The 19,320-nt window shown below is 43.8% G+C and overlaps 1 protein-coding gene across 12 annotated transcripts in view; it reads right to left on the reverse strand.

Moving 5' to 3' along the window:
• The window catches only part of SIL1 (SIL1 nucleotide exchange factor), a 223,160-nt gene that overhangs the window by 160,052 nt on the left and 43,788 nt on the right, over positions 1–19,320 (reverse strand). For 6 of the 12 annotated variants that reach the window (XM_081090777.1, XM_081090785.1, XM_081090782.1 and 3 more), the window contains exon 2: positions 3,317–3,409. In XM_081090777.1, the coding sequence (XP_080946903.1) occupies positions 3,317–3,391 (75 nt within the window). In that variant the 5' untranslated portion in view covers positions 3,392–3,409. Of the gene's footprint in view, positions 1–3,316; positions 3,430–19,320 lie in introns of all 12 variants that reach the window. The other 6 variants (XM_081090779.1, XM_081090787.1, XM_081090784.1 and 3 more) reach the window with 1 other exon arrangement.

The raw sequence follows: 19,320 nt of genomic DNA on the forward strand, positions 1-19,320 counted from the left end.
TCTGTCTGATCACCAAATCTGGCTTTGGACTGTTTGCCCAAATCACATCTGGCAAGCACTGACAGAGGTTCAGTCATATGAATATACCATAAATTAGTCAGTTCAAGAAAGGAATTCCATAATAGGTTTTGAGGAATAGCAACATCATAGGGATGAGCTTGTAATGATAACAGCAGCTACCATTTACTAAGCCCTTACCCGATGCCCAGCACTGGGCTAAAGTGCCTTCTGTGCCTCACAACTCGTCCATGCTATTAAGCTTCATCTGTGATGCACATACAGTTATACCCATTTTACAGGTGAGTATGGATATGGGGCCTGTGAAAAATCACAATGCTGGGTAAAGCGGAACAGAGATTTAAGGTCAGGACTGCCTGGCTCCAAAGCCCAGGCATCATTTCTGACTCACTTCTGTGTCATGTGTCCTAATGGCTGTACCCTGGATACTGAGGAAATGATGTGAGGGCCATGAGATTAACTTAGCATGTCTATCAGCACAGCCCCCTTGCCAAGGGAGGGTTTTCATGGACCAAGTGAGAAACCACAGTCTCAAAGAAAAGAAAAAGCAAGACTAGCCTCTCTCTGCCTGGGCAGTGTCTTGAACAGGAGAGAAAGACCAATAGGTGAGAGAAGCCAGACAGCCCTTGGTCAGCTCTGAAGTAAATCCCATGCTTTGGTGCCCTCTCAGCTGGCTTCTTAGGGGAGGCTCCCTTCCATGCTGAATCCTCAGCCCACTCTTCTCCCTGACACCATCACTCCAAATAACAATTTCCTCTCAACTGACTGCAAGAAATCCCAGCTAAGGTGTTAGCTGACAACAGCTTACTATGTCACACTTCCTTGCGCTTGTATCTGTATAAGAAATTCTTAAATATCAAAGGCTTCAAGATCCAAGAGAATGAACATCTCTAATGGTAGGCTGATAGATGCTGTAATAGAGACAGACTGCCAGGGCAAGATTTTGGGACAGGAGTGTGTCTGACAGAGCCCTAAATTAAACCCTAGAAGCAGCTACCCCCTTACTGAAAATAATAGTTGACATTTACTAACCATCCATTGACCTGACTGTGCCAATCCCAAATGTTAGGTACTTTATATATAATCACATTTGATCTACACTAAAATCTTAAGAGGGACATACCAACCCTCTTAAGATAAGGAAACAAAGCTCAGAAATGGTCAAAGTGCCAAAAGGACGTTACCAAGGTCTGTGTTCCTTCCACTGGGTTCCACTACCTCCCTCATTACCACTTTTTTGAAGGCGCCTCTTATTCAGATAAATGCAACCATATCACTTCAGCATCTACACAGACCTAAGATATGGCACCTCAGGTGCCACAGCAAGAGCCAGGAAAGGAGGCTGACTCCAGATCATGCCATGATAGACACAGCCAACTTTTCCTGGGTGGCCATTAACCTTCACAAATGCCCTCAGGGAGGACAATTCCAGGTCTCCAGGAGCAGTTGTTGAACTCTGAAAAAAGGATCCTGACCATCCCCACCTCCCCCACTAACCACTTTCACTGTTGTGAAGGTGGCTGGCTGTATAATTTGGATTTTAAATGCCCCAGCAGGGCAGCAATTTTTATGGTATGAGAGAAAAGATGCTTCAACTCCTACTTGTGCATAGCACATGATGAAAGATGATGACAAATTGATATAGCTTAGGAACAGACATAAGGATAAAAGTAGCTTCTGGTGATGAAAGTCAGTATTAACATTTTTCTGAAACTAGAGTCAATAGAACTAATATATATAGGCCAGAATAATTATGGCTTTGAAAGCTTATCTATTTGGTTGGACTCTTATCCAAAAGGGACTTATTGACACACAGTCCTTAAGTAAATTCATCAGCATGCTTTTGTTAATTGTACATCTGCTAAAGCTCACAATGGGGAGCACCTGGATCCTTGTGAGATGCAGGTTTGGGGTAGGGGGAATAGCCCTAATCTCCTGAGACACTTGGGTGCTTTTCTGGGTCAGGTCAAAGACAGCCCCAACCCTCATGCTGTGGCCAGTCCACCATCAGGGGCCAATGGAATCTCATTCTCATTTTTCTTGAAGAAGAGACCAAAACCCCAGTATCAACAAGATTAGTCAGAGGACATTAAAAGTTCAAAAGGATTCAAGACTCCTAACTGTACGTTGTCTCCTGCTCCTCAAAGTGGGGAGAAATGCAGAGAGAAAAATGACTTCAGAGAGAAGGTAGAAGCTTGTCACAAGTCAGAGGTGAACTTCAGCTGAGCTGGATTATTATTAAATTCATCTCATTTGTCATTTGCACTTCAAGCCCTCCTGCTCCAAAGCTTCCAGCACTTTACCCACCATTTAGTGGGAGCCCCCAGGGTTAGGGAAGGTGGCCAGCAGTGGATGAAGCTGACAATCAAGGCTTCCCAAGAGAGGGAAAAAAGAGAGCACTGGGAGATGGTCAAGGACAGGCTGTTACTGAGGCAGGCCAGGGGAAAGGGAGCCAGAAGCCTGCTCAAGCTCAGGACCTTCTTGGGCATTTTGCTCCAGCCTGTGGCAATAACAGAAACCCTAAGCAATGGGGTCTATGTTAATAAAGGGAGGCTGGGAAAGAGGATACAGAGTTACAGACAGACTTGAGAAAGCACAGGAAGAGAGAAGTAGAGGAAGAACCATTCTTACATGGTGCTCAGCATACAATCAGCCAGCTTTGGAGAGAATCTTGACCTTCCCAGCTCTGCCACAAACTGGTTGTATGATTTTGGCCAAGTTATTTAAAATCTCTGAATCTTAGCCTCCTCTTTCTCAAAATGAGGATAATAATTGTAGTTGTCTGTTTCATAGTATTTTTGGGGAGGGGCAAATGAGAATAGACATAAAGCACTTAATGACAACGCCTAGTACATGGTAAACTTCTTATTATTAAAACTAGAGGCCTGCTGCATGAAATTCGTGCAAGGGGCTCAGCTCCCACCACCACAGTGGCTGCCTCAGCCCCCGCCACCACCTCAGCCGCCTCTGCCTCGGCCCCCACCACCGCAGCTTCGTCCAGAAGATCGTCCAGAAGGACGTTTGGAAGGATGTCTGGCCTAATTAGCATATTATGCTTTTATTACTATATATTATTATCATCACCACCATATGTTCCCCAAAGGGAAATTATATCATGAAGTTTAAACAGAGGTCAGGGGATTCAGGGATAGAGGGAAAGAAATACACAGACGCCATGACTCAGTGCTGGTCACATTCATATAAGAATCATAAAAGCTCACCCCACTTCCACAGCAGCCCTGGTGGCATAGAGGCTTTTTTGGACCAAAAAAGATCCCTCTTGTGATAAGGTACTTACTTGGTTCTGATGACTGAAGCAGAAGGTGAAGCAGGAGGCTATCAGCAGTCCAAGCAGCATGCCCAGAGGAGCCATCCTAGATAGGGGCAGGCCCTGAAGAGGCATAAAGAGACCTGATGAATATAAACACAGAAAACAGAAGATCAATAGGAAGCTCGTGCCTAATTCCCTGATGCCTGATCCCCCAGCACTGTGATTCCCATGATGTCACTTGTTCAATGAATGTCATGTCAGACATTTCCCACATAGAGGTATTATAGGTCTTCTACCACAGGAATAGATCGATGTGAATGAAGCCTCCATCTCTGATAAGGAGTCCAGCCACCCAAGGGGAGACATGCCTTTGTTGGAACTAAGCCACCAGAACTCTTACATGAGCTGTAACAGCCATGGTCCCTTCCTTCCTCATTATCAACTTATTAGGTTGTACTGGGTGGTACTGGCTATGGTAAGGAGAAAAGGAAACTAACCCTTGATTGGTATGTGGACAGACATGGGCCCAAATCTGCATAACCCTTTATAACCATTGACTTCTAAACCATACCTGCAGTTATTCCTGAAGACAGATGCCATCAGCATCCCTAAACCAACATAGTTCAATATTCTCAAGCTACAAAGCCTTTCACATCACTTTTCAAACAACCAGACAAATAAAAGTACAGACCCTAATAGCTGTTAAAATTAAAATGACACAAAAATAAAAAGATATCCCATGTTCATGGATTGGAGAGTTAAGGTTACAATACTACCAAAGCAATATGGAGATTCAATGCAATCCCTATCAAAATTCCAATGATTTTTTTTTTACAGAAGTGAAGAAAACTATCCTAAAATATATGTGGAATTTCACAGCAGCCAAAAAATCTTGGAGAGAAAAAAAAGTTGGAGGACTCACACTTCCTGATTTCAAAACTTACTACAAAGCTATAGTAATGAAAACAGTATGGTACTGCATGAGGACAGACATATGAACCAATAGGATACAATTCAGAGCCCAGAAATAACCACATATATGGTCAATTATTTTCATCAAGGTTGCCAAGAACATTCAATACAGAAAGAACAGACTCTTAAACAAACTGTCCTGGGACAATTGGATATCCACATGCAAAATAATGAACTAGACAACCCTGGTCTGTGTGGCTCAGCTGGATGGGCATTGTCCCATGCACTGAAAGGTAGCTGGTTTGATTCCCAATCAGGGCGCATGCCAGGATTACAGGCTCGATCCCTGGTATGAGGCATGCAGGAGGCAGCCAATTGATACGGCTCTCACATCCATGTTTCTCTACCTCCCTCCCTCTCTAAAAATCAATTTTAAAAATCTTTAAAAAGAAAAAAAAATGAAGTGGACCCTTCCTTTACACCATATACAAAAAAGTAACTCAATATGTGTTAATAGCCCTGTGGCCCAGTTGGTTGGGCATCATCCCATGCACCAAATGGTACTGGTTCAATTCCTGGTCAGGGCACATGCCTGGGTTGCGGGCTCGATCCCAGGCTCAATCCCTGCTTGGGGATGTGCAGGAGACAGCCAAACGATGTTCTGCTCTCACATCGATGTATGTCTCTCTCTCTCTCTCTCTCTCTCTCTCTCTCTCTCTCTAAAATTCAATAAAAAATCTTTAAAAAGTAACTCAAAATGGATCAAAGACCTAAATTTAAGAAGAAAACATAGAGGAAATCATAATAACCTTAGATTTGGCAGTAGTTTCTTAAATATGACACCAAAAACATAGGTGATAAAAGAAAAAATAGATAAATTAAACTCCATCAAAATTAAAATACTTTTGTGTATCAAAGGACAATATCAAGGGAATGAAAAGACAACTCACAAAATGGGAGAAAATATTTGCAAATCACATATCTGATCAAAGTTTAATACCCAGAATATATGAACAGCTCAAGAAAAAAGACTAGCAACCCAAATTAAAATGGACAAAGGATTTTCTCCAAAAAAGATACACAAATGCCAACAGGGATATGAAAAGATTATCAACATCATTAATCACTGAGGAAATACAAATCAAAGCCACAATTCGATAACACTTTAAATCCACTAAAATTAAACAACAATAAACAAAATAAAGCAATAAATGTTAACAAGGATGTAGAGAAACTGAAACTCTCATACATAGCTGGTGGAAATACAAAATGGTACAGCTGCTATAGGACACAATTTGGCAGCTTCCCAAAAATCAAAGCATAGAATTACCATATGATCCAGTAATTCCAGCCGTAGGTATATATTCTACACAAAAGATATGAAAACAGTGACTCAAACATACACTTCCATGTGAATGTTAACAGTATTATTCACAATAGCTAAAAGGTGGAAATAGATAAGAGAACGATGTCTTCCGCAGAGTGAGGGAATGACTCAGCATAGGAAACCAGGGTGGCTGCCCAGACCCTTTTAAAAAGTTTGTCTGTTGCCTAGCCAGCTTGTTTCAGTGGCTAGAGTGTCTGCCTGCGGACTAAAGGGTTGCAGGTTTGATTTCGGTCAAGGGCATATGCCTGGGTTGCGGGCTTGATCCCCAGTAGAGGGTGTGCAGGAGGCAGCTGATCAATGATTCTCTCTCATCACTGATGTTTCTCTCTCTTCCTCTCTGAAATCAATAAAAATATATTTTAAAAAAATATCCTATCCCTAAGTAAAAAACAACAAAACTTTAAAAAATAAATAAAAATAAAAGATTTTTGTGTTGATCACTCAGACCCAATACACCTCATTAGGCAATTTACTCAATAGAGGCTTAATTATGGGAAAACATTTCTTAGGAGTATGATGTTTACCTTTTCTCTTTCCTGTTCTTACCACACTTTTCCATGTTCCATCTCAATAAATTGGTCCTGTGACATAACTGGACAAAAGCCCTGCCTGCATCCACTCTCAGAAGTTATTACCCACTTGCCCAGCTCACCCTTTCACCCCTTTTCAGGGGCAGACGGAATCTTTCCCTAAGGACATCTGGAGCCATGAAAGAAAACAGCCCTGCTGGACCAGCACTAAGCTAAAAAAGCACAGCCAAATGGAAAAGCAAAGGCTTGGGTGCTATAAATAGCTGCTACACTCACCCAGCAGCAAAAGCCTTTGCTTTCTGCCAGCTTCTCCCCTCCTTTTTTGTCGACAAAATGGATCGGCTGAGTGCCACATGAGCTTCCCTCAGCAACCTGGCTCCCTGGGGCACCAATCACACTGAAAGACAGGGAATGAGTTCACAGCATGGCACTAGGTTCTGGACAGGTGCCTGGCCATGCCTTGGTGTGAGGAGGGTGGGGACCAGGCTGGATGAGGATGAACAAGGGAACGAGGCTTCCACATCAGGAGTGAGAAAATTGGAAAGGGAGATGAATTCCAAGATACCTTTCTTACCCCTGTGGCCTTGGCTGTGGGGAAAAGGGGAATAAAAAAATGAAAGTGGGGACTCACAACATTATGAAGACAACATACAATAAGAGAGAACAAAGAATATCCCAAAGTCACAGATTTCCTGTCCCCTACATGAGATTGTTCATGTGTGTGTGTGTGTGTGTATATATATATATATATATATATATATATATATATACATGTACACACATACAATAAGAGAGAACAAAGAATATCCCAAAGTCACAGATTTCCTGTCCCCTACATGAGATTGTTCATGTGTGTGTGTGTGTGTGTGTGTATATATATATATATATATATATATATATATATATATATATACATACATGTACACACACAGTTAGATGCTCCCTCCTGATAATAATAAACACTGAAACTGGTTCTGAGGAAAAAAGATGAGGAGGAAGAGATAAATGAGAATAAAGAAGTCACAGGCAAAGAATAAAAATTAACAGGAGCAGGAGGCCCAGAAGGGACACAGGAAGAAGAGACCGGGGGCAAATGATTCACAAAGAGCAGCTTCCTCACTCCTAGAGCCGTAAGGGGAGTGGGGGAAAAGAGAAATGGCAGCTTCTACAGGGCTCCCAGAGCCTCCATCCCCCCCCCCAACCCACCCCCCCCACACACACACACGTACAAACTCAGAAGCATTTTCTGCCAATACTAAGAATGAGAGATCAATTGCAAATGGATCCTTCATTTCCACCTGACCAACGAATGCACTGCCTCCATATTTTTTTTCCATGAAACAGGGAGAGAGAATATGGAGGGTGGGTAGGTGCATGGGAGAAGCGAGGCTGGGAGAAAAGTGTGACACAGTTTCCCAAGCTTTGCAGGGGGGCACCAGAGGGTACGCAGGCATGGGTAATGGTGTCCTCTATCCTCTTAAGACCTGCCCTGCATCCATGTCACCTGGTCTCCTCCGTATTCAGGATATAGCAGGTGGAGAGCAAATATTGTTTTTCCTGGGCTTTATGTTGGGGGTAGGGGGAAAGAGGAAAACGGGAAGTGGCACACAGGTATGTTCTGCCAGGATGGTCCACCTCATCAAGCAGAGACCTGGACAGCAACAGCAACAAAAGCCTAAGATCCTGACAAAAATAAAGCCAAAGTCATGGCATCCCACTGAGGCATAATTTGGCACACAACCTGAGGTTAGTGCCCTCCCCAAACCACTTACCACCCACTAACCCTGGTTCACCTAATCATCTGCCCCTGCACACCAGCAGAACAAACCCTCCCATCTGTCATCCTTGGCTCTCAATTGAGGACAGACCTACACCTTTACATTTATGTCCTTCTTCTGACTTAAAACACTATCATTCAGTACAAGGGAACATATTTCAATGTTCCATCTGTAATTCTTTCCTTAAATATTCGTGGGCTTTGGGACAAAAGAGATAATAGGGTACTTGAGATGACCATTTTCCTCTCAAAACCGGCCATTTGTAGGCTGTACCTCCACTTAAATTGAGGCTGGATGTTCTCAGCCATTTGAATTGCCAGTTTACTGCAGCCGGAGCAGATGATAGGGACATGGGTGGGGGGCAGCCCATGGACTGGCTAGCCCTTACCTCCCTTGGCGCCTCATGTCCTCCACTCAATTCAGACAGGACTGAGGGAGGGGACTGGGCCCTATGTAAATAAGACATCTTCCCATAACTTTTGTCTTCTCTCAAGGCAGGAAAGGATGTAGGAAGCCAACAAAGGGAGGAAGACTGGGACTGCTGGCAGACCCCATCGACAGTGGTTGCCCTCCAGTCTCAGGACTGGAATACAGGGAGAACATGAAAAGGTCACAAGTATCCTCAGCAGGCAGAGCAACCTCAGCAGCCTGCCTAGGAGCACTTGGAACTCCATCTTATAAAATGTACACATTCTTAACCTACAGCATATGTCCATGTATTTGTTTCCCCAATTCTTTTGGGGAAAGTAAAAGAGCAAGAATTCCTACATTCATCTTATAAGGAGAAAATTAAAGCAAAGAGATAAAACCATTAGGTAGAAAGTGTAGTACCTGGATTTAAAATCAGACAGACCTAAGGCCAATTCTTGGCTCTGCCAATCCCTACCTATGTGACCTTGGATACTACTTCACTAGGCCTCAGTTTTTTCATCTGTAAAATGGATATATAAGGGCTCTTAATTCAAAAAAATGTTGGGGAGGATTAAATAAAACAATGCATGGAAAGTTCTTGGTACAATACCTGACACCTAGTTATCACATCTCATTAGAGCAGAGATGATGACTTTCCCCTGGACCCAAAGGCAGTCAGGCCCAGGCCAGACACCCTGGAACCACTCTTCAGAGCTCCTGCCTCCTGCAGAATCTACACACCCTCTAGCTGGCTCCACACCTCAAACTTTAGGACCAAAGCCTTTGTTGGGTATCTACTCCAGGAGGAAAAGGAAACAAATGTTAGAGAAAGACACCCTGATCCCCGCCACAGCTAAAAACAGAGACCCAAGCCAGTTTTCGCCTGAGCCCCATGGCAGACCCAGCCCACTCAGTGCTTTTCACAGCATACTAATGTCCCGAGATCCTCACCACAATTATATTGTAATGCCAGCTGCAGGAACAGCTGTAAAACAATCTTCTGCTTTACAAACTGAAAGTTAGAAGATGAGCTCTTCCCACACACACACATTTATTGCTATTTATGGGATGCACAAACTCATATAAACATACACACACACACATACACACAGTCACTCACCTCTACACAAACAGAAACTCACTGCCTAATTTGAGAAGGCAAATATGAAGCGGAAGAAACAATGGAAAGAGAACACTGAAAGGACAGTCCTGACAACAGAGAACAATGTGCAATGGCTAAAAAAAAGAAATGGATTTTTAAAGAATAATTTGAAAGAGAAATAAATTTGGAATAGTCAGACAAACAGGCTTCTCCCATCCTCCCCCCAAGATATAAACTAAACAAAAAGTCAGTAAGTAGACAGCAATTAAAAGAGCCTTTGAGGAGAGAAACCAAGATGGCGGCATAGGTAAACACCGGAGTTTGCTGCCTCGAACAACCACTTCAAAAATACAACTAAAAGATGGAAAAGACATCATCCAGAACCACAGGAAGGCTGGCTGAGTGGAAATTCTACAACTAGAAGGAAAGAGAAAAGCATACCGAGACTCAGAGGAGGCGCAGTGCGGAAGTAAAATACTAAAGTGCGGAGGTGCATGCGGAGCGGGCTGGCAGCTGAGGGCCCGGTTGTCGTTTTCAATCTGGAGGGAGTCTCAGATTCTGAGCTCCAGTTCTGGGCAAGTCTCTACGGGAGAAGCGGGACTGTCTGGCATTGGTCGGAACTCGAGGGCAACTTTCTCTCGGAGGAGCTTGTAGCGATTACCGGGACATTGAGAAGCAGAGCCTCTGAGAGCAGGACTGAGAGCAGCCATAACTGCTAGCCCCGCCCTGTTGATCCCGTGGGACCTGCCCCGCCCAAGACCTGCAGGGAGGCTTTTGCTGGATAGCCTCAGGCAAAGGCTAGATTAGCACCTCCCTAGAGATCCAGGAGCCAGGAAACCCAGAGGTCAGAGTGGGACCATCCAGTTTACAGCTCCGTGGAACCATAAAGGACACTTTGGGGGCAGACTCAGGGAGCACCAAAGCCCCATTGAAGCAAGTCTTGCCCCAGAGGGGTGCCTCCAGCACAGAAGTTCTCCCATTGCAGACACAGCTGATTCTCACAGCCAATTGGCCTGGAAGTCAATTCCTCCCAGTGATACCTACAACAATCAAGGCTTAACTACAGCAAGACTGTGCACAAAGACCACAAGGGGGTGCACCAAGAGTGTCCTCCTCAGGTAATTGGGGAAGCTGAACCACTGGGCCCTAGAGGACACTTAGCACAGAAAACCACTTTATCAACACAGGGAAGCATAAAAAATGCAGAGACAAAGAAAAAGGACACAAATGACAGGAATGGAGGAAAGCAAACTACTGGATATAGAATTCAAAACCACACTTTTAAGGTTTTTCAAGAATTTTCTAGAAACTGCCAATAAGCTTAATGAGATCTACAAGAAATCTAATGAGACCCTCAAGGTTGTGATAAAGGACCAACTAGAAATTAAGCATACACTGACTGAAATAAAGAATATTATATAGACTCCCAACAGCAGGCTAGAGGATTGCAAGAATCAAGTCAACGATTTGAAATACGAAGAAGCAAAAAACACCAAACCAGAAAAGCAAAATGAAAAAAGAATCCAAAAGTACAAAGATAGTGTAAGGAGCCTCTGGGACAGCTTCAAGCATACCAACATCAGAATTATAGGGGTGCCAGAAGAAGAGAGAGAGCAAGATATTGAAAACCTATTTGAAGAAATAATGACAGAAAACTTCCCCTACCTGGTGAAAGAAATAGACTTACAAGTCCAGGAAGTGCAGAGAACCCCAAACAAAAGGAATCCAAAGAGGACCACACCAAGACACATCATAATTAAAATGCCAAGAGCAAAAGACAAAGAGAGAATCTTAAAAGCAGCAAGAGAAAGAAAATCAGTCACCTACAAGGGAGTATCCATACGAATGTCAGCTGATTTCTCAACAGAAACTTTGCAGGCCAGAAGGGAGTGGCAAGAAATATTCAAAGTGATGAATGCCAAGAACCTACAACCAAGATTACTTTATCCAGCAAAGCTATCATTCAGAATTGAAGGACAGATAAAGAGCTTCACAGATAAGAAAAAGCTAAAGGAGTTCATCACCACCAAACCAGTATTATATGAAATGCTGAAAGGTATCCTTTAAGAAGAGGAAGAAGAAGAAAAAGGTAAAGATACAAATTGTGAACAACAAATACACATCTATCAACAAGTGAATCTGAAAATCAAGTGAATAATCTGATGAACAGAATGAACTAGTGATTATAATAGAATCAGGGACATAGAAAGGGAGTGGACTGGCTATTCTTGGGGGGAAAGGAGTGAGAGGGATGCGGGAAGAGACTGAACAAAAATCGTGCACCTACGGATGAGGACAGTGGGTGGGGAGTGAGGGAGAAGGGTGGGGTGGGAACTGGGTGGAGGGGAGTTATGGGGGGAAAAAGAGGAACAAATGTAATAATCTGAACAATAAAGATTTAATTTAAAAAAATTAAAAAATAAAAAATAAATAAAAGAGCCTTTGAACAGCAAAAGAATGTGGCTTCTAACCTGTCCAACCCGTACCTGGCCAGAAGGTTGGACTTGGACCATCCTTAAACCACTGACCACTTATGTAATGGGAACAGCATCTGCCCCAAATATTAAAGTCAAGACTCAGACCAAGCACATGGGGACTGCTCTCAACAAATCCAAGGTACCTAAGAGGTAAAGTGTGCAGCGCCAGCACAGCCAAGGATTCGGTGAGCCTGAGGCAGGGCGGGGCGAAGGATTAAAGAAAAGACAAAGAGAAATATAGCTGGGGCTCAGTGTATTGCCTGTGCCTGGATGAGGCCACAGAGAAGGATGCAGCCAGCAAGCTGAGGCTTTATTTTATAGTCAGAGAAAAATAAGGTAGAGGTCAACATAGTTACAATGTTCTTGTGAGTTTCACTTGTTTTGGCAGCGCTTGCTGCATCTCCCACAGCCCATTAGCTACCTAGGAAGGATCTAGGGGGCAGCCATAACGTCAAGCTTAATTATGCTAAGAGGGCTCCGCCCTCTAAGTTGGACTTGTTTGTGGCTCTGCCACAGGTCAATCTGAGGCTTAACTCTAGAGCCACGCCTTATAGCAGTGGTTCTCAACCTTCTGGCCCTTTAAATGCAGTTGCTTATGTTGTGACCCAACCATAAAATTATTTTCGTTGCTACTTCATAACTGTAATGTTGCTACTGTTATGAATCGTAATGTAAATATCTGATATGCAGGATGGTCTTAGGTGACCCCTGTGAAAGGGTCATTCAACCACCAAAGGGGTCACGATCCACAGGTTGAGAACTGCTGCCCTATAGAAAAGTAATTAGAGGAGGTTGGTGGAGGATAGAAAGTTCACAACTAACCCAAGCCTCTGCCTGACCAGAGAGCTACAAAGCCAAAATCCACTTCTGCAGCCTGCAAGGGAGAGCCCAAGAAGGGCCTTTCCAGTGGCAACACAGGAAAAAGTATTGACTCCACATGGAAGAGAGCACATGGAACCAAAAAGGTCTCCACAGGCCCAGCTACAACTGGAGCCCTAGAAGGAGCGCAACACGGGATGGAATGAAATAGGAATGTGGCATTCCTGGTCCCTCCTCAGTACTCTACACTCCAAAAAGTAGGGGATATAACCAATCTTATCCCTATCCCAGTAGGGAAGAGGACAGATCTTCAAGAACATAGCTAAGCATATTAGCAAAAACTGCAATCTCAAAGACAAAAGACAGTGGTTCCATCCAAAAGAAATCAAGTGACAAACAGTGACTAAATAAAAGGGAGTCCAGCCTAGCCCTTTCCAGACCTGTCCTACTCAGTCACAGCTCTCAAAGAATCTGAATGCTGGAACAAAGCTTAAAACTCATTCTTCATTTGGACTGCTAATGATCCAGAAGACACAGCAAGCACTCAAAATCTATTTATATAAAAAATGACCAGAGTTCAATGCCTTTCGGCACATAGCTTGCCAGTGGATCCAGGAAGGCCCTGGCAACTGCATACCTATTAAAGACAAAAAGGTAGTGAGAGCTAATGCAGCACAAGAATTTTGGTGTCATCAAAACAGAGGTAATAACTGAGGCAACAAGCATAAAATCCCTGTCTCAGGGAGAAAGTTTAGAGAGAAACAATGTGCTAAGAAAGGTCTTCAAGGCAGGGCTTGAGGTTAGAAAAAGAAAAAGGAGCAACAAGGAACAACAAGAATAGTGAAGAATTAAACAGGTCAAGAGAGGAGAAAATCAAGTTATGGGCAACAATGTCAAGAGATCAGTTAGAGCGAGGATGAAAAAATCCCCTGGATTTGGCAATGAGGCTGCCAGGAGACCTTCAAAAGAGGGTACAAGTTGGCATTGGTGGTATAGTAGTGAGCACAGCTGCCTTCCAAAAGAGGATACACATGTGAAGAAACAGAGACACATGAGTAGAACACTTTGAAATGTCGGGTGGGTCCACTGAAGTTTGGAGATTTGGAGCCACTTCTCTAAATCCATTTTTTCCCCCCAACATTTTCACTAGTCATAAAAATAACAGAGAAAAAAAGTGACTCCAGTGGTCCTACAGAGGTATTCTCTGATGCCATATAATAAGTTCCTATGATGGTGTAGAGCTACCTCTCAACACACGAATCCTTGGACAGTGGTGGGCACATTCACACCAGCAGAGAGAGGGGCAGGGAAGCAAACTCTACAAGAGCAAACTCCCATCAGACAAAACTCCACCTTCTCTGAGCTTTCAGCCATGCCTCAGACTGCTCAGAAGCTTTAGTCCTTATACTTGTTAGAGCTGCACTAATCATAATTGTAACAACTGCAGGGAGGGATGGAGAGAAATACCCGTGACACCTAGTCCCCTAGTATTCAAATGCAGTATCTGGGCAGCCCAGAGGAAAATAAATTATGTCATATAATAACATAGTCAACATTTACAGAGCACTTTCTATGCAAAGTTCTAAACCAGCGGTTCTCAACCTGTGGGTCGCGACCCTTTCACAGGGGTCACCTAAGACCATCGGAAAACACATATATAATTACATATTGTTTTTGTGATTAATCACTATGCTTTAATTATGTTCAATTTGTAACAATGAAATTGGGGGTCACCACAACATGAGGAACTGTATTAAAGGGTTGCGGCATTAGGAAGGTTGAGAACCACTGTATGCATTTGCTCCTCCCAACCATCCTCTGATGGGGATCTAATATGCTGCTCATGTTGCCCATGAGGGAACTGAAATTCAGAGGGGTTAAGTAACTTGACCAAGTTTACACAACCAGAGACTAGTAGGGTCAGGATTCAAAACCAGTTTGGCCCCAAAACTCATCTTCTTTCCACAGACCATGCTGCCGTTCTGTGGTCTATGAAACCAGCCACAGAAACTGGACTCATTCTATTTCTTCTCCAACAGTGAGAATAAAAAGGCATACATTTTGTATCAGGAGAGAAATTTTTAAATGAGCCTAACAGGGCCTTCTTGTAGAGAGACCCACCTCTCCCCAAGTTTCTGCACATCACACACATGCACACGTGTGCACGTGCATACACACATATTTTGATTATTGAATGCCCTTGGCTCAGCCCTGACCACAGCAGAGGCACACACATTTAAGAGGAAGAATGCCCGTAACTCAAATTGCATCGAGGTCACTGGCACCCTGTATGGCTGACCTCTTCACCTTCCATCATTCAGGTTTCCCAGCTGTACAGAAAGCAAAAGCATCCTTGCTCCCCCTCACAGAGCCCAGCACCATGCACTCCCCTCATATATACCTAACTGTTTGGAAAGAACTCATCAGGGAGGAAAAGAGAACTATATGGGGTAAAAGTTGGCCAAGAACCCCCTGGCAATGGGCAAGAAGACACTTGATTGATGGTGTTGCTGTTATATAAATCAGGGGCAAATCAGATGTACAGTCCTTAGTTCATCCTAGCTTGATGTCTGTATCGGTAGCCAGAGGTGTTTCATGCCTGAGGTAAATAAATAAATAAATAAGTTGGCCAAGACAATATCCAAGCTCATTTCCAACTAGTCTATAATCCTGATATGCCATTATTCCCCATCCAGAAAATATACAGGACAAGATTATTTTTACATGGCAGATAAAGAAAATGGAGCCCAAAAGGCAAATGGGGCTTACCTAAGCTCACCAGTAACTAGCCAGGGAAATTACAGAAATATCCCAGACCTGGCCAATGTACTTTCCAGTAGGCTGTAGATTGCAAGTTCCTAGTAGATTGTGGGCAAGGAGACCAATTCCTTATACTTGTTTCCTGGCCATGACTGAGGTCCTGAGAGTGATAGGACTGTGTCTGATGATATCAACAAATGCTACCAGTAGCTCCTCTCTACTCCACCTCCACTCCCATGTAATGAAAATGTGGGCTCTGGATTTCGACCCAGGTCTCCCCAAGTAGTTATGGGACTTTGTGCTAGGGGCTTAACCTCCCCAAGATTCAATTCCTTCATCTGAAAAGACACTGCAGTAACTATTTTGTAAGATGGTTGTCAGTACTGAAATGATTTGAAGCATACAGCACAGTGCCTGACACAAAGTGAGAACTCAAGAAGCTTGTATCAACTATTGTTAGAGCATATTCTAAGCCAGTGGTTCTCAACCTTCCTAATGCCACGACCCTTTAATACAGTTCCTCATGTTGTGGTGACCCCCAACCATAAAATTATTTTCGTTGCTACTTCATAACTGTAATTTTGCTACTGTTATGAATCGTCATGTAAATGTCTGATATGCAGGATGTATTTTCATTGTTACAAATTGAACATAACTAAAGCATAGTGATTAATCACTAAAACAATATGTAATTATATGTGTGTTTTCCAATGGTCTTAGGCAACCCCTGTGAAAGGGCCGTTCGACCCCCAAAGGGGTCGCGACCCACAGGTTGAGAACCGCTGTTCTAAGCAAAGGTCAAGATAAACAAATGCAGCGAAAGCTTCACCCTCATCAAAAGTTGTCTTCTTGGAAACCAAGATGGCGGCACAGGAAACACTGAAATTGCTGCCTTCTACAACAACTTCAAAAATACAACAAAAAGACAAAACGGACATCATCCAGAACTACAGGAAGGCTGGCTGAGCGGAAATTCTACAACTAAAAGGAAAGAGAAAAGCACTCTGAGACTCAGGAGCTGCTAAAGTAAAGTGCAAAGGTACGGAGGCTCGAGCGCGCACACGCCCGCGCGGAAAGGGGCTGGTACCTGAGGACACGGTGGTCTTTTTGAATCGGGAGGGAGTCACAAGCTCCCGACTGCTCTGAACTCCGGTTCCAGGAAGTCTCTGGGGACCCAGGACTCATACGGGGAGAAACTGGACTGTCTGGCAGCAGGCAGAACTCGGAACTTGAGGGCAGCTTTCCCTCAGAGGTGCTTTCAGCAATTAAATTACTGGGACACCGAGACGTGCGGCCCCTTAGGGCAGGGCCAAGGATCAGCCATAGCTTCTTGCTCCACCTGTTGATTCCTTGAGACCCCGCCCCACCCAGGCTGCAGCAGAGGCTTTTGCATATGAATGCCCTGGCCCTTTGCAACCTGAAAATTACCTAACAAATTACAGCTGGGCCAGAAAGACCCAGAACTTACAAGAGAAGGCCCAAGGCCCCACAGCAGCTTGCATTGCCTCACAGCTGGGCCTCATCAGGGCACTTCCAAACTCCAAAAAAGGAAGGGGAATCTGCAGATCTTTTCGTAGCTCCTGCTGGGTAACCTCAGGCAGAGACTAAATTAGCACCTCCGTAGATCCAAGAGCCAGCGTACCCAGTGGTCAGAGTGGGACCATCCAGATTACAACTCCTCAGATCCATAAGGGACACACTCAGGGGGCAGACTCAGTGAGCACCAAAGCCCCATTGAAGCAAGTCTTGCCCCAGAAGGGTGTCTCCAGCACAGAAGTTCTCCCACTGCAGATACAGCTGATTCTCACAGCCAACTGGCCTGGAAGTCAATTCCTCCCAGTGATACCTACAACAATCAAGGCATAACTACAACAAGACTGTGCACAAAGCCCACAAGGGGGTGCACCAAGAGTGTCCACCTCAGGTAATTGGGGAGGCTGAGCCACTGGGCCCTACAGGACACCTAGCACAGAAAGCCACTCTATCAACACAGGGAAGCATAAAAAATGCAGAGACAAAGAAACAGGTCACAAATGACAGAAATGGAGGAAAGCAAACGACTGGATATAGAGTTCAAAACCACGTTTATAAGGTTTTTCAAGAATTTTATGGAAACCGCTGATAAATTTAGTGAGACCCTGGAGGATATGAAAAAAGACCAACTAGAAGTTAAGCATACACTGACTGAAATAAAGAATAATATACAGAGATCCAACAGCAGACAAGAGGATCCCAAGAATCAAGTCAAAGATTTGAAATATGAAGAAACAAAAAATACCCAACCGAAGAAGCAAAAAGAAAAAAGAATCCAAAAATATGAAGATAGTGTAAGGAGCCTCTGGGACAACTTCAGAATTATAGGGGTGTCAGAAGAAGAGAGAGGGCAAGATATTGAAAACCTATTTGAAGAAATAATGACAGAAAACTTCCCCTACCTGGTGAAAGAAATAGACTTACAAGTCCAGGAAGCGCAGAGAACCCCAAACAAAAGGAATCCAAAGAGGACCACACCAAGATACATCTTAATTAAAATGCCAAGAGCAAAAGACAAAGAGAGAATCTTAAAAGCAGCAAGAGAAAAATAGTCAGTTACCTACAAGGGAGTACCCATACAACTGTCAGCTGATTTCTCAACAGAAACCATGCAGGCCAGAAGAGAGTGGCAAGAAATATTCAAAGTGATGAATACCAAGAACCTACAACCAAGATTACTTTATCCAGCAAAGCTATCATCAGAATTGAAAGTCAGATAAAGAGCTTCACAGATAAGAAAAAGCTAAAGGAGTTCATCACCACCAAACCAGTATTATATGAAAAGCTGAAAGGTATTCTTTAAGAAGAGGAAGAAGAAAAAGGAACTCTTACCATTTGCCACAGCAGGAATGGAACTGGAGAGCATTATGCTAAGTGAAATAAGCCAGTCAGAGAAGGATAAATACCACATGATCTCACTCATTTGTGGAATATAATGAACAACATAAACTGATGAACAAGGACTGATCCAGAGACGGAGAGGCATTGATTGGACTGTCGGGCCTTGGAGGGAAGGTAGGGGAGGGTGGGGGTAAGGGGGAAAGATCAACCAAAGGACTTATATGCAAGCATATAGGCCTAACCAATGGACACGGACAACAGGGGGGTGAGGGCATGAGCGGGAGGGGAGGGGGGGTAACGTGGGGATAAGGACACATATGTAATATCTTAATCAATAAAAAAATATATTAAAAAAAAGTTGTCTTCTTGCCCTGACCGGTTTGGCTCAGTGGATAGAGCATCAGCCTGCGGACTCAAGGGTCCTAGGTTTGATTCTGGTCAAGGGCATGTACCTTGGTTGCGGGCACATCCCCAATACCTTGGTTGCGGGCACATCCCCAATAGGGGGTGTGCAGGAGGCAGGTGATCGATGTTTCTCTCTCATCGATGTTTCTAACTCTCTATCCCTCTCCCTTCCTCTCTGCAAAAAATCAATAAAATATATTTAAAAAAAAAAAAGTTGTCTTCTGGCCCTGGCTGGTTTGGCTCACTGGATAGAGTGTCGGCCTGGGGACTGAAGGGTCCCAGGTTCGATTCCGGTCAAGGGCATGTACCTTGGTTGTAGGCACATCCCCAGTAGCAGGTGTGCAGGAGGCAGCTGATCAATGCTTCTCTCTCATTGATGTTTCTAACTCTCTTTCCCTCTCCCTTCCTCTCTGTAAAAAATCAATAAAATATGTTTTAAAAAAAAGTTGTCTTCTGCTCTAATAATCAAGCCTCTCCTCAGAACCCAGTTTTCCTGAGCCACAGGTCTGCCTACACACACCTGAACTATACTCTAGGTGGCTACAGAGTCATTTCCATTGAAACCTCTGACACTGG

The sequence above is a fragment of the Myotis nattereri genome (genome assembly GCF_964212035.1).
Source record: "Myotis nattereri genome assembly, chromosome: 5".
In the NCBI taxonomy this organism is placed as follows: Eukaryota; Metazoa; Chordata; class Mammalia; order Chiroptera; family Vespertilionidae; genus Myotis; species Myotis nattereri.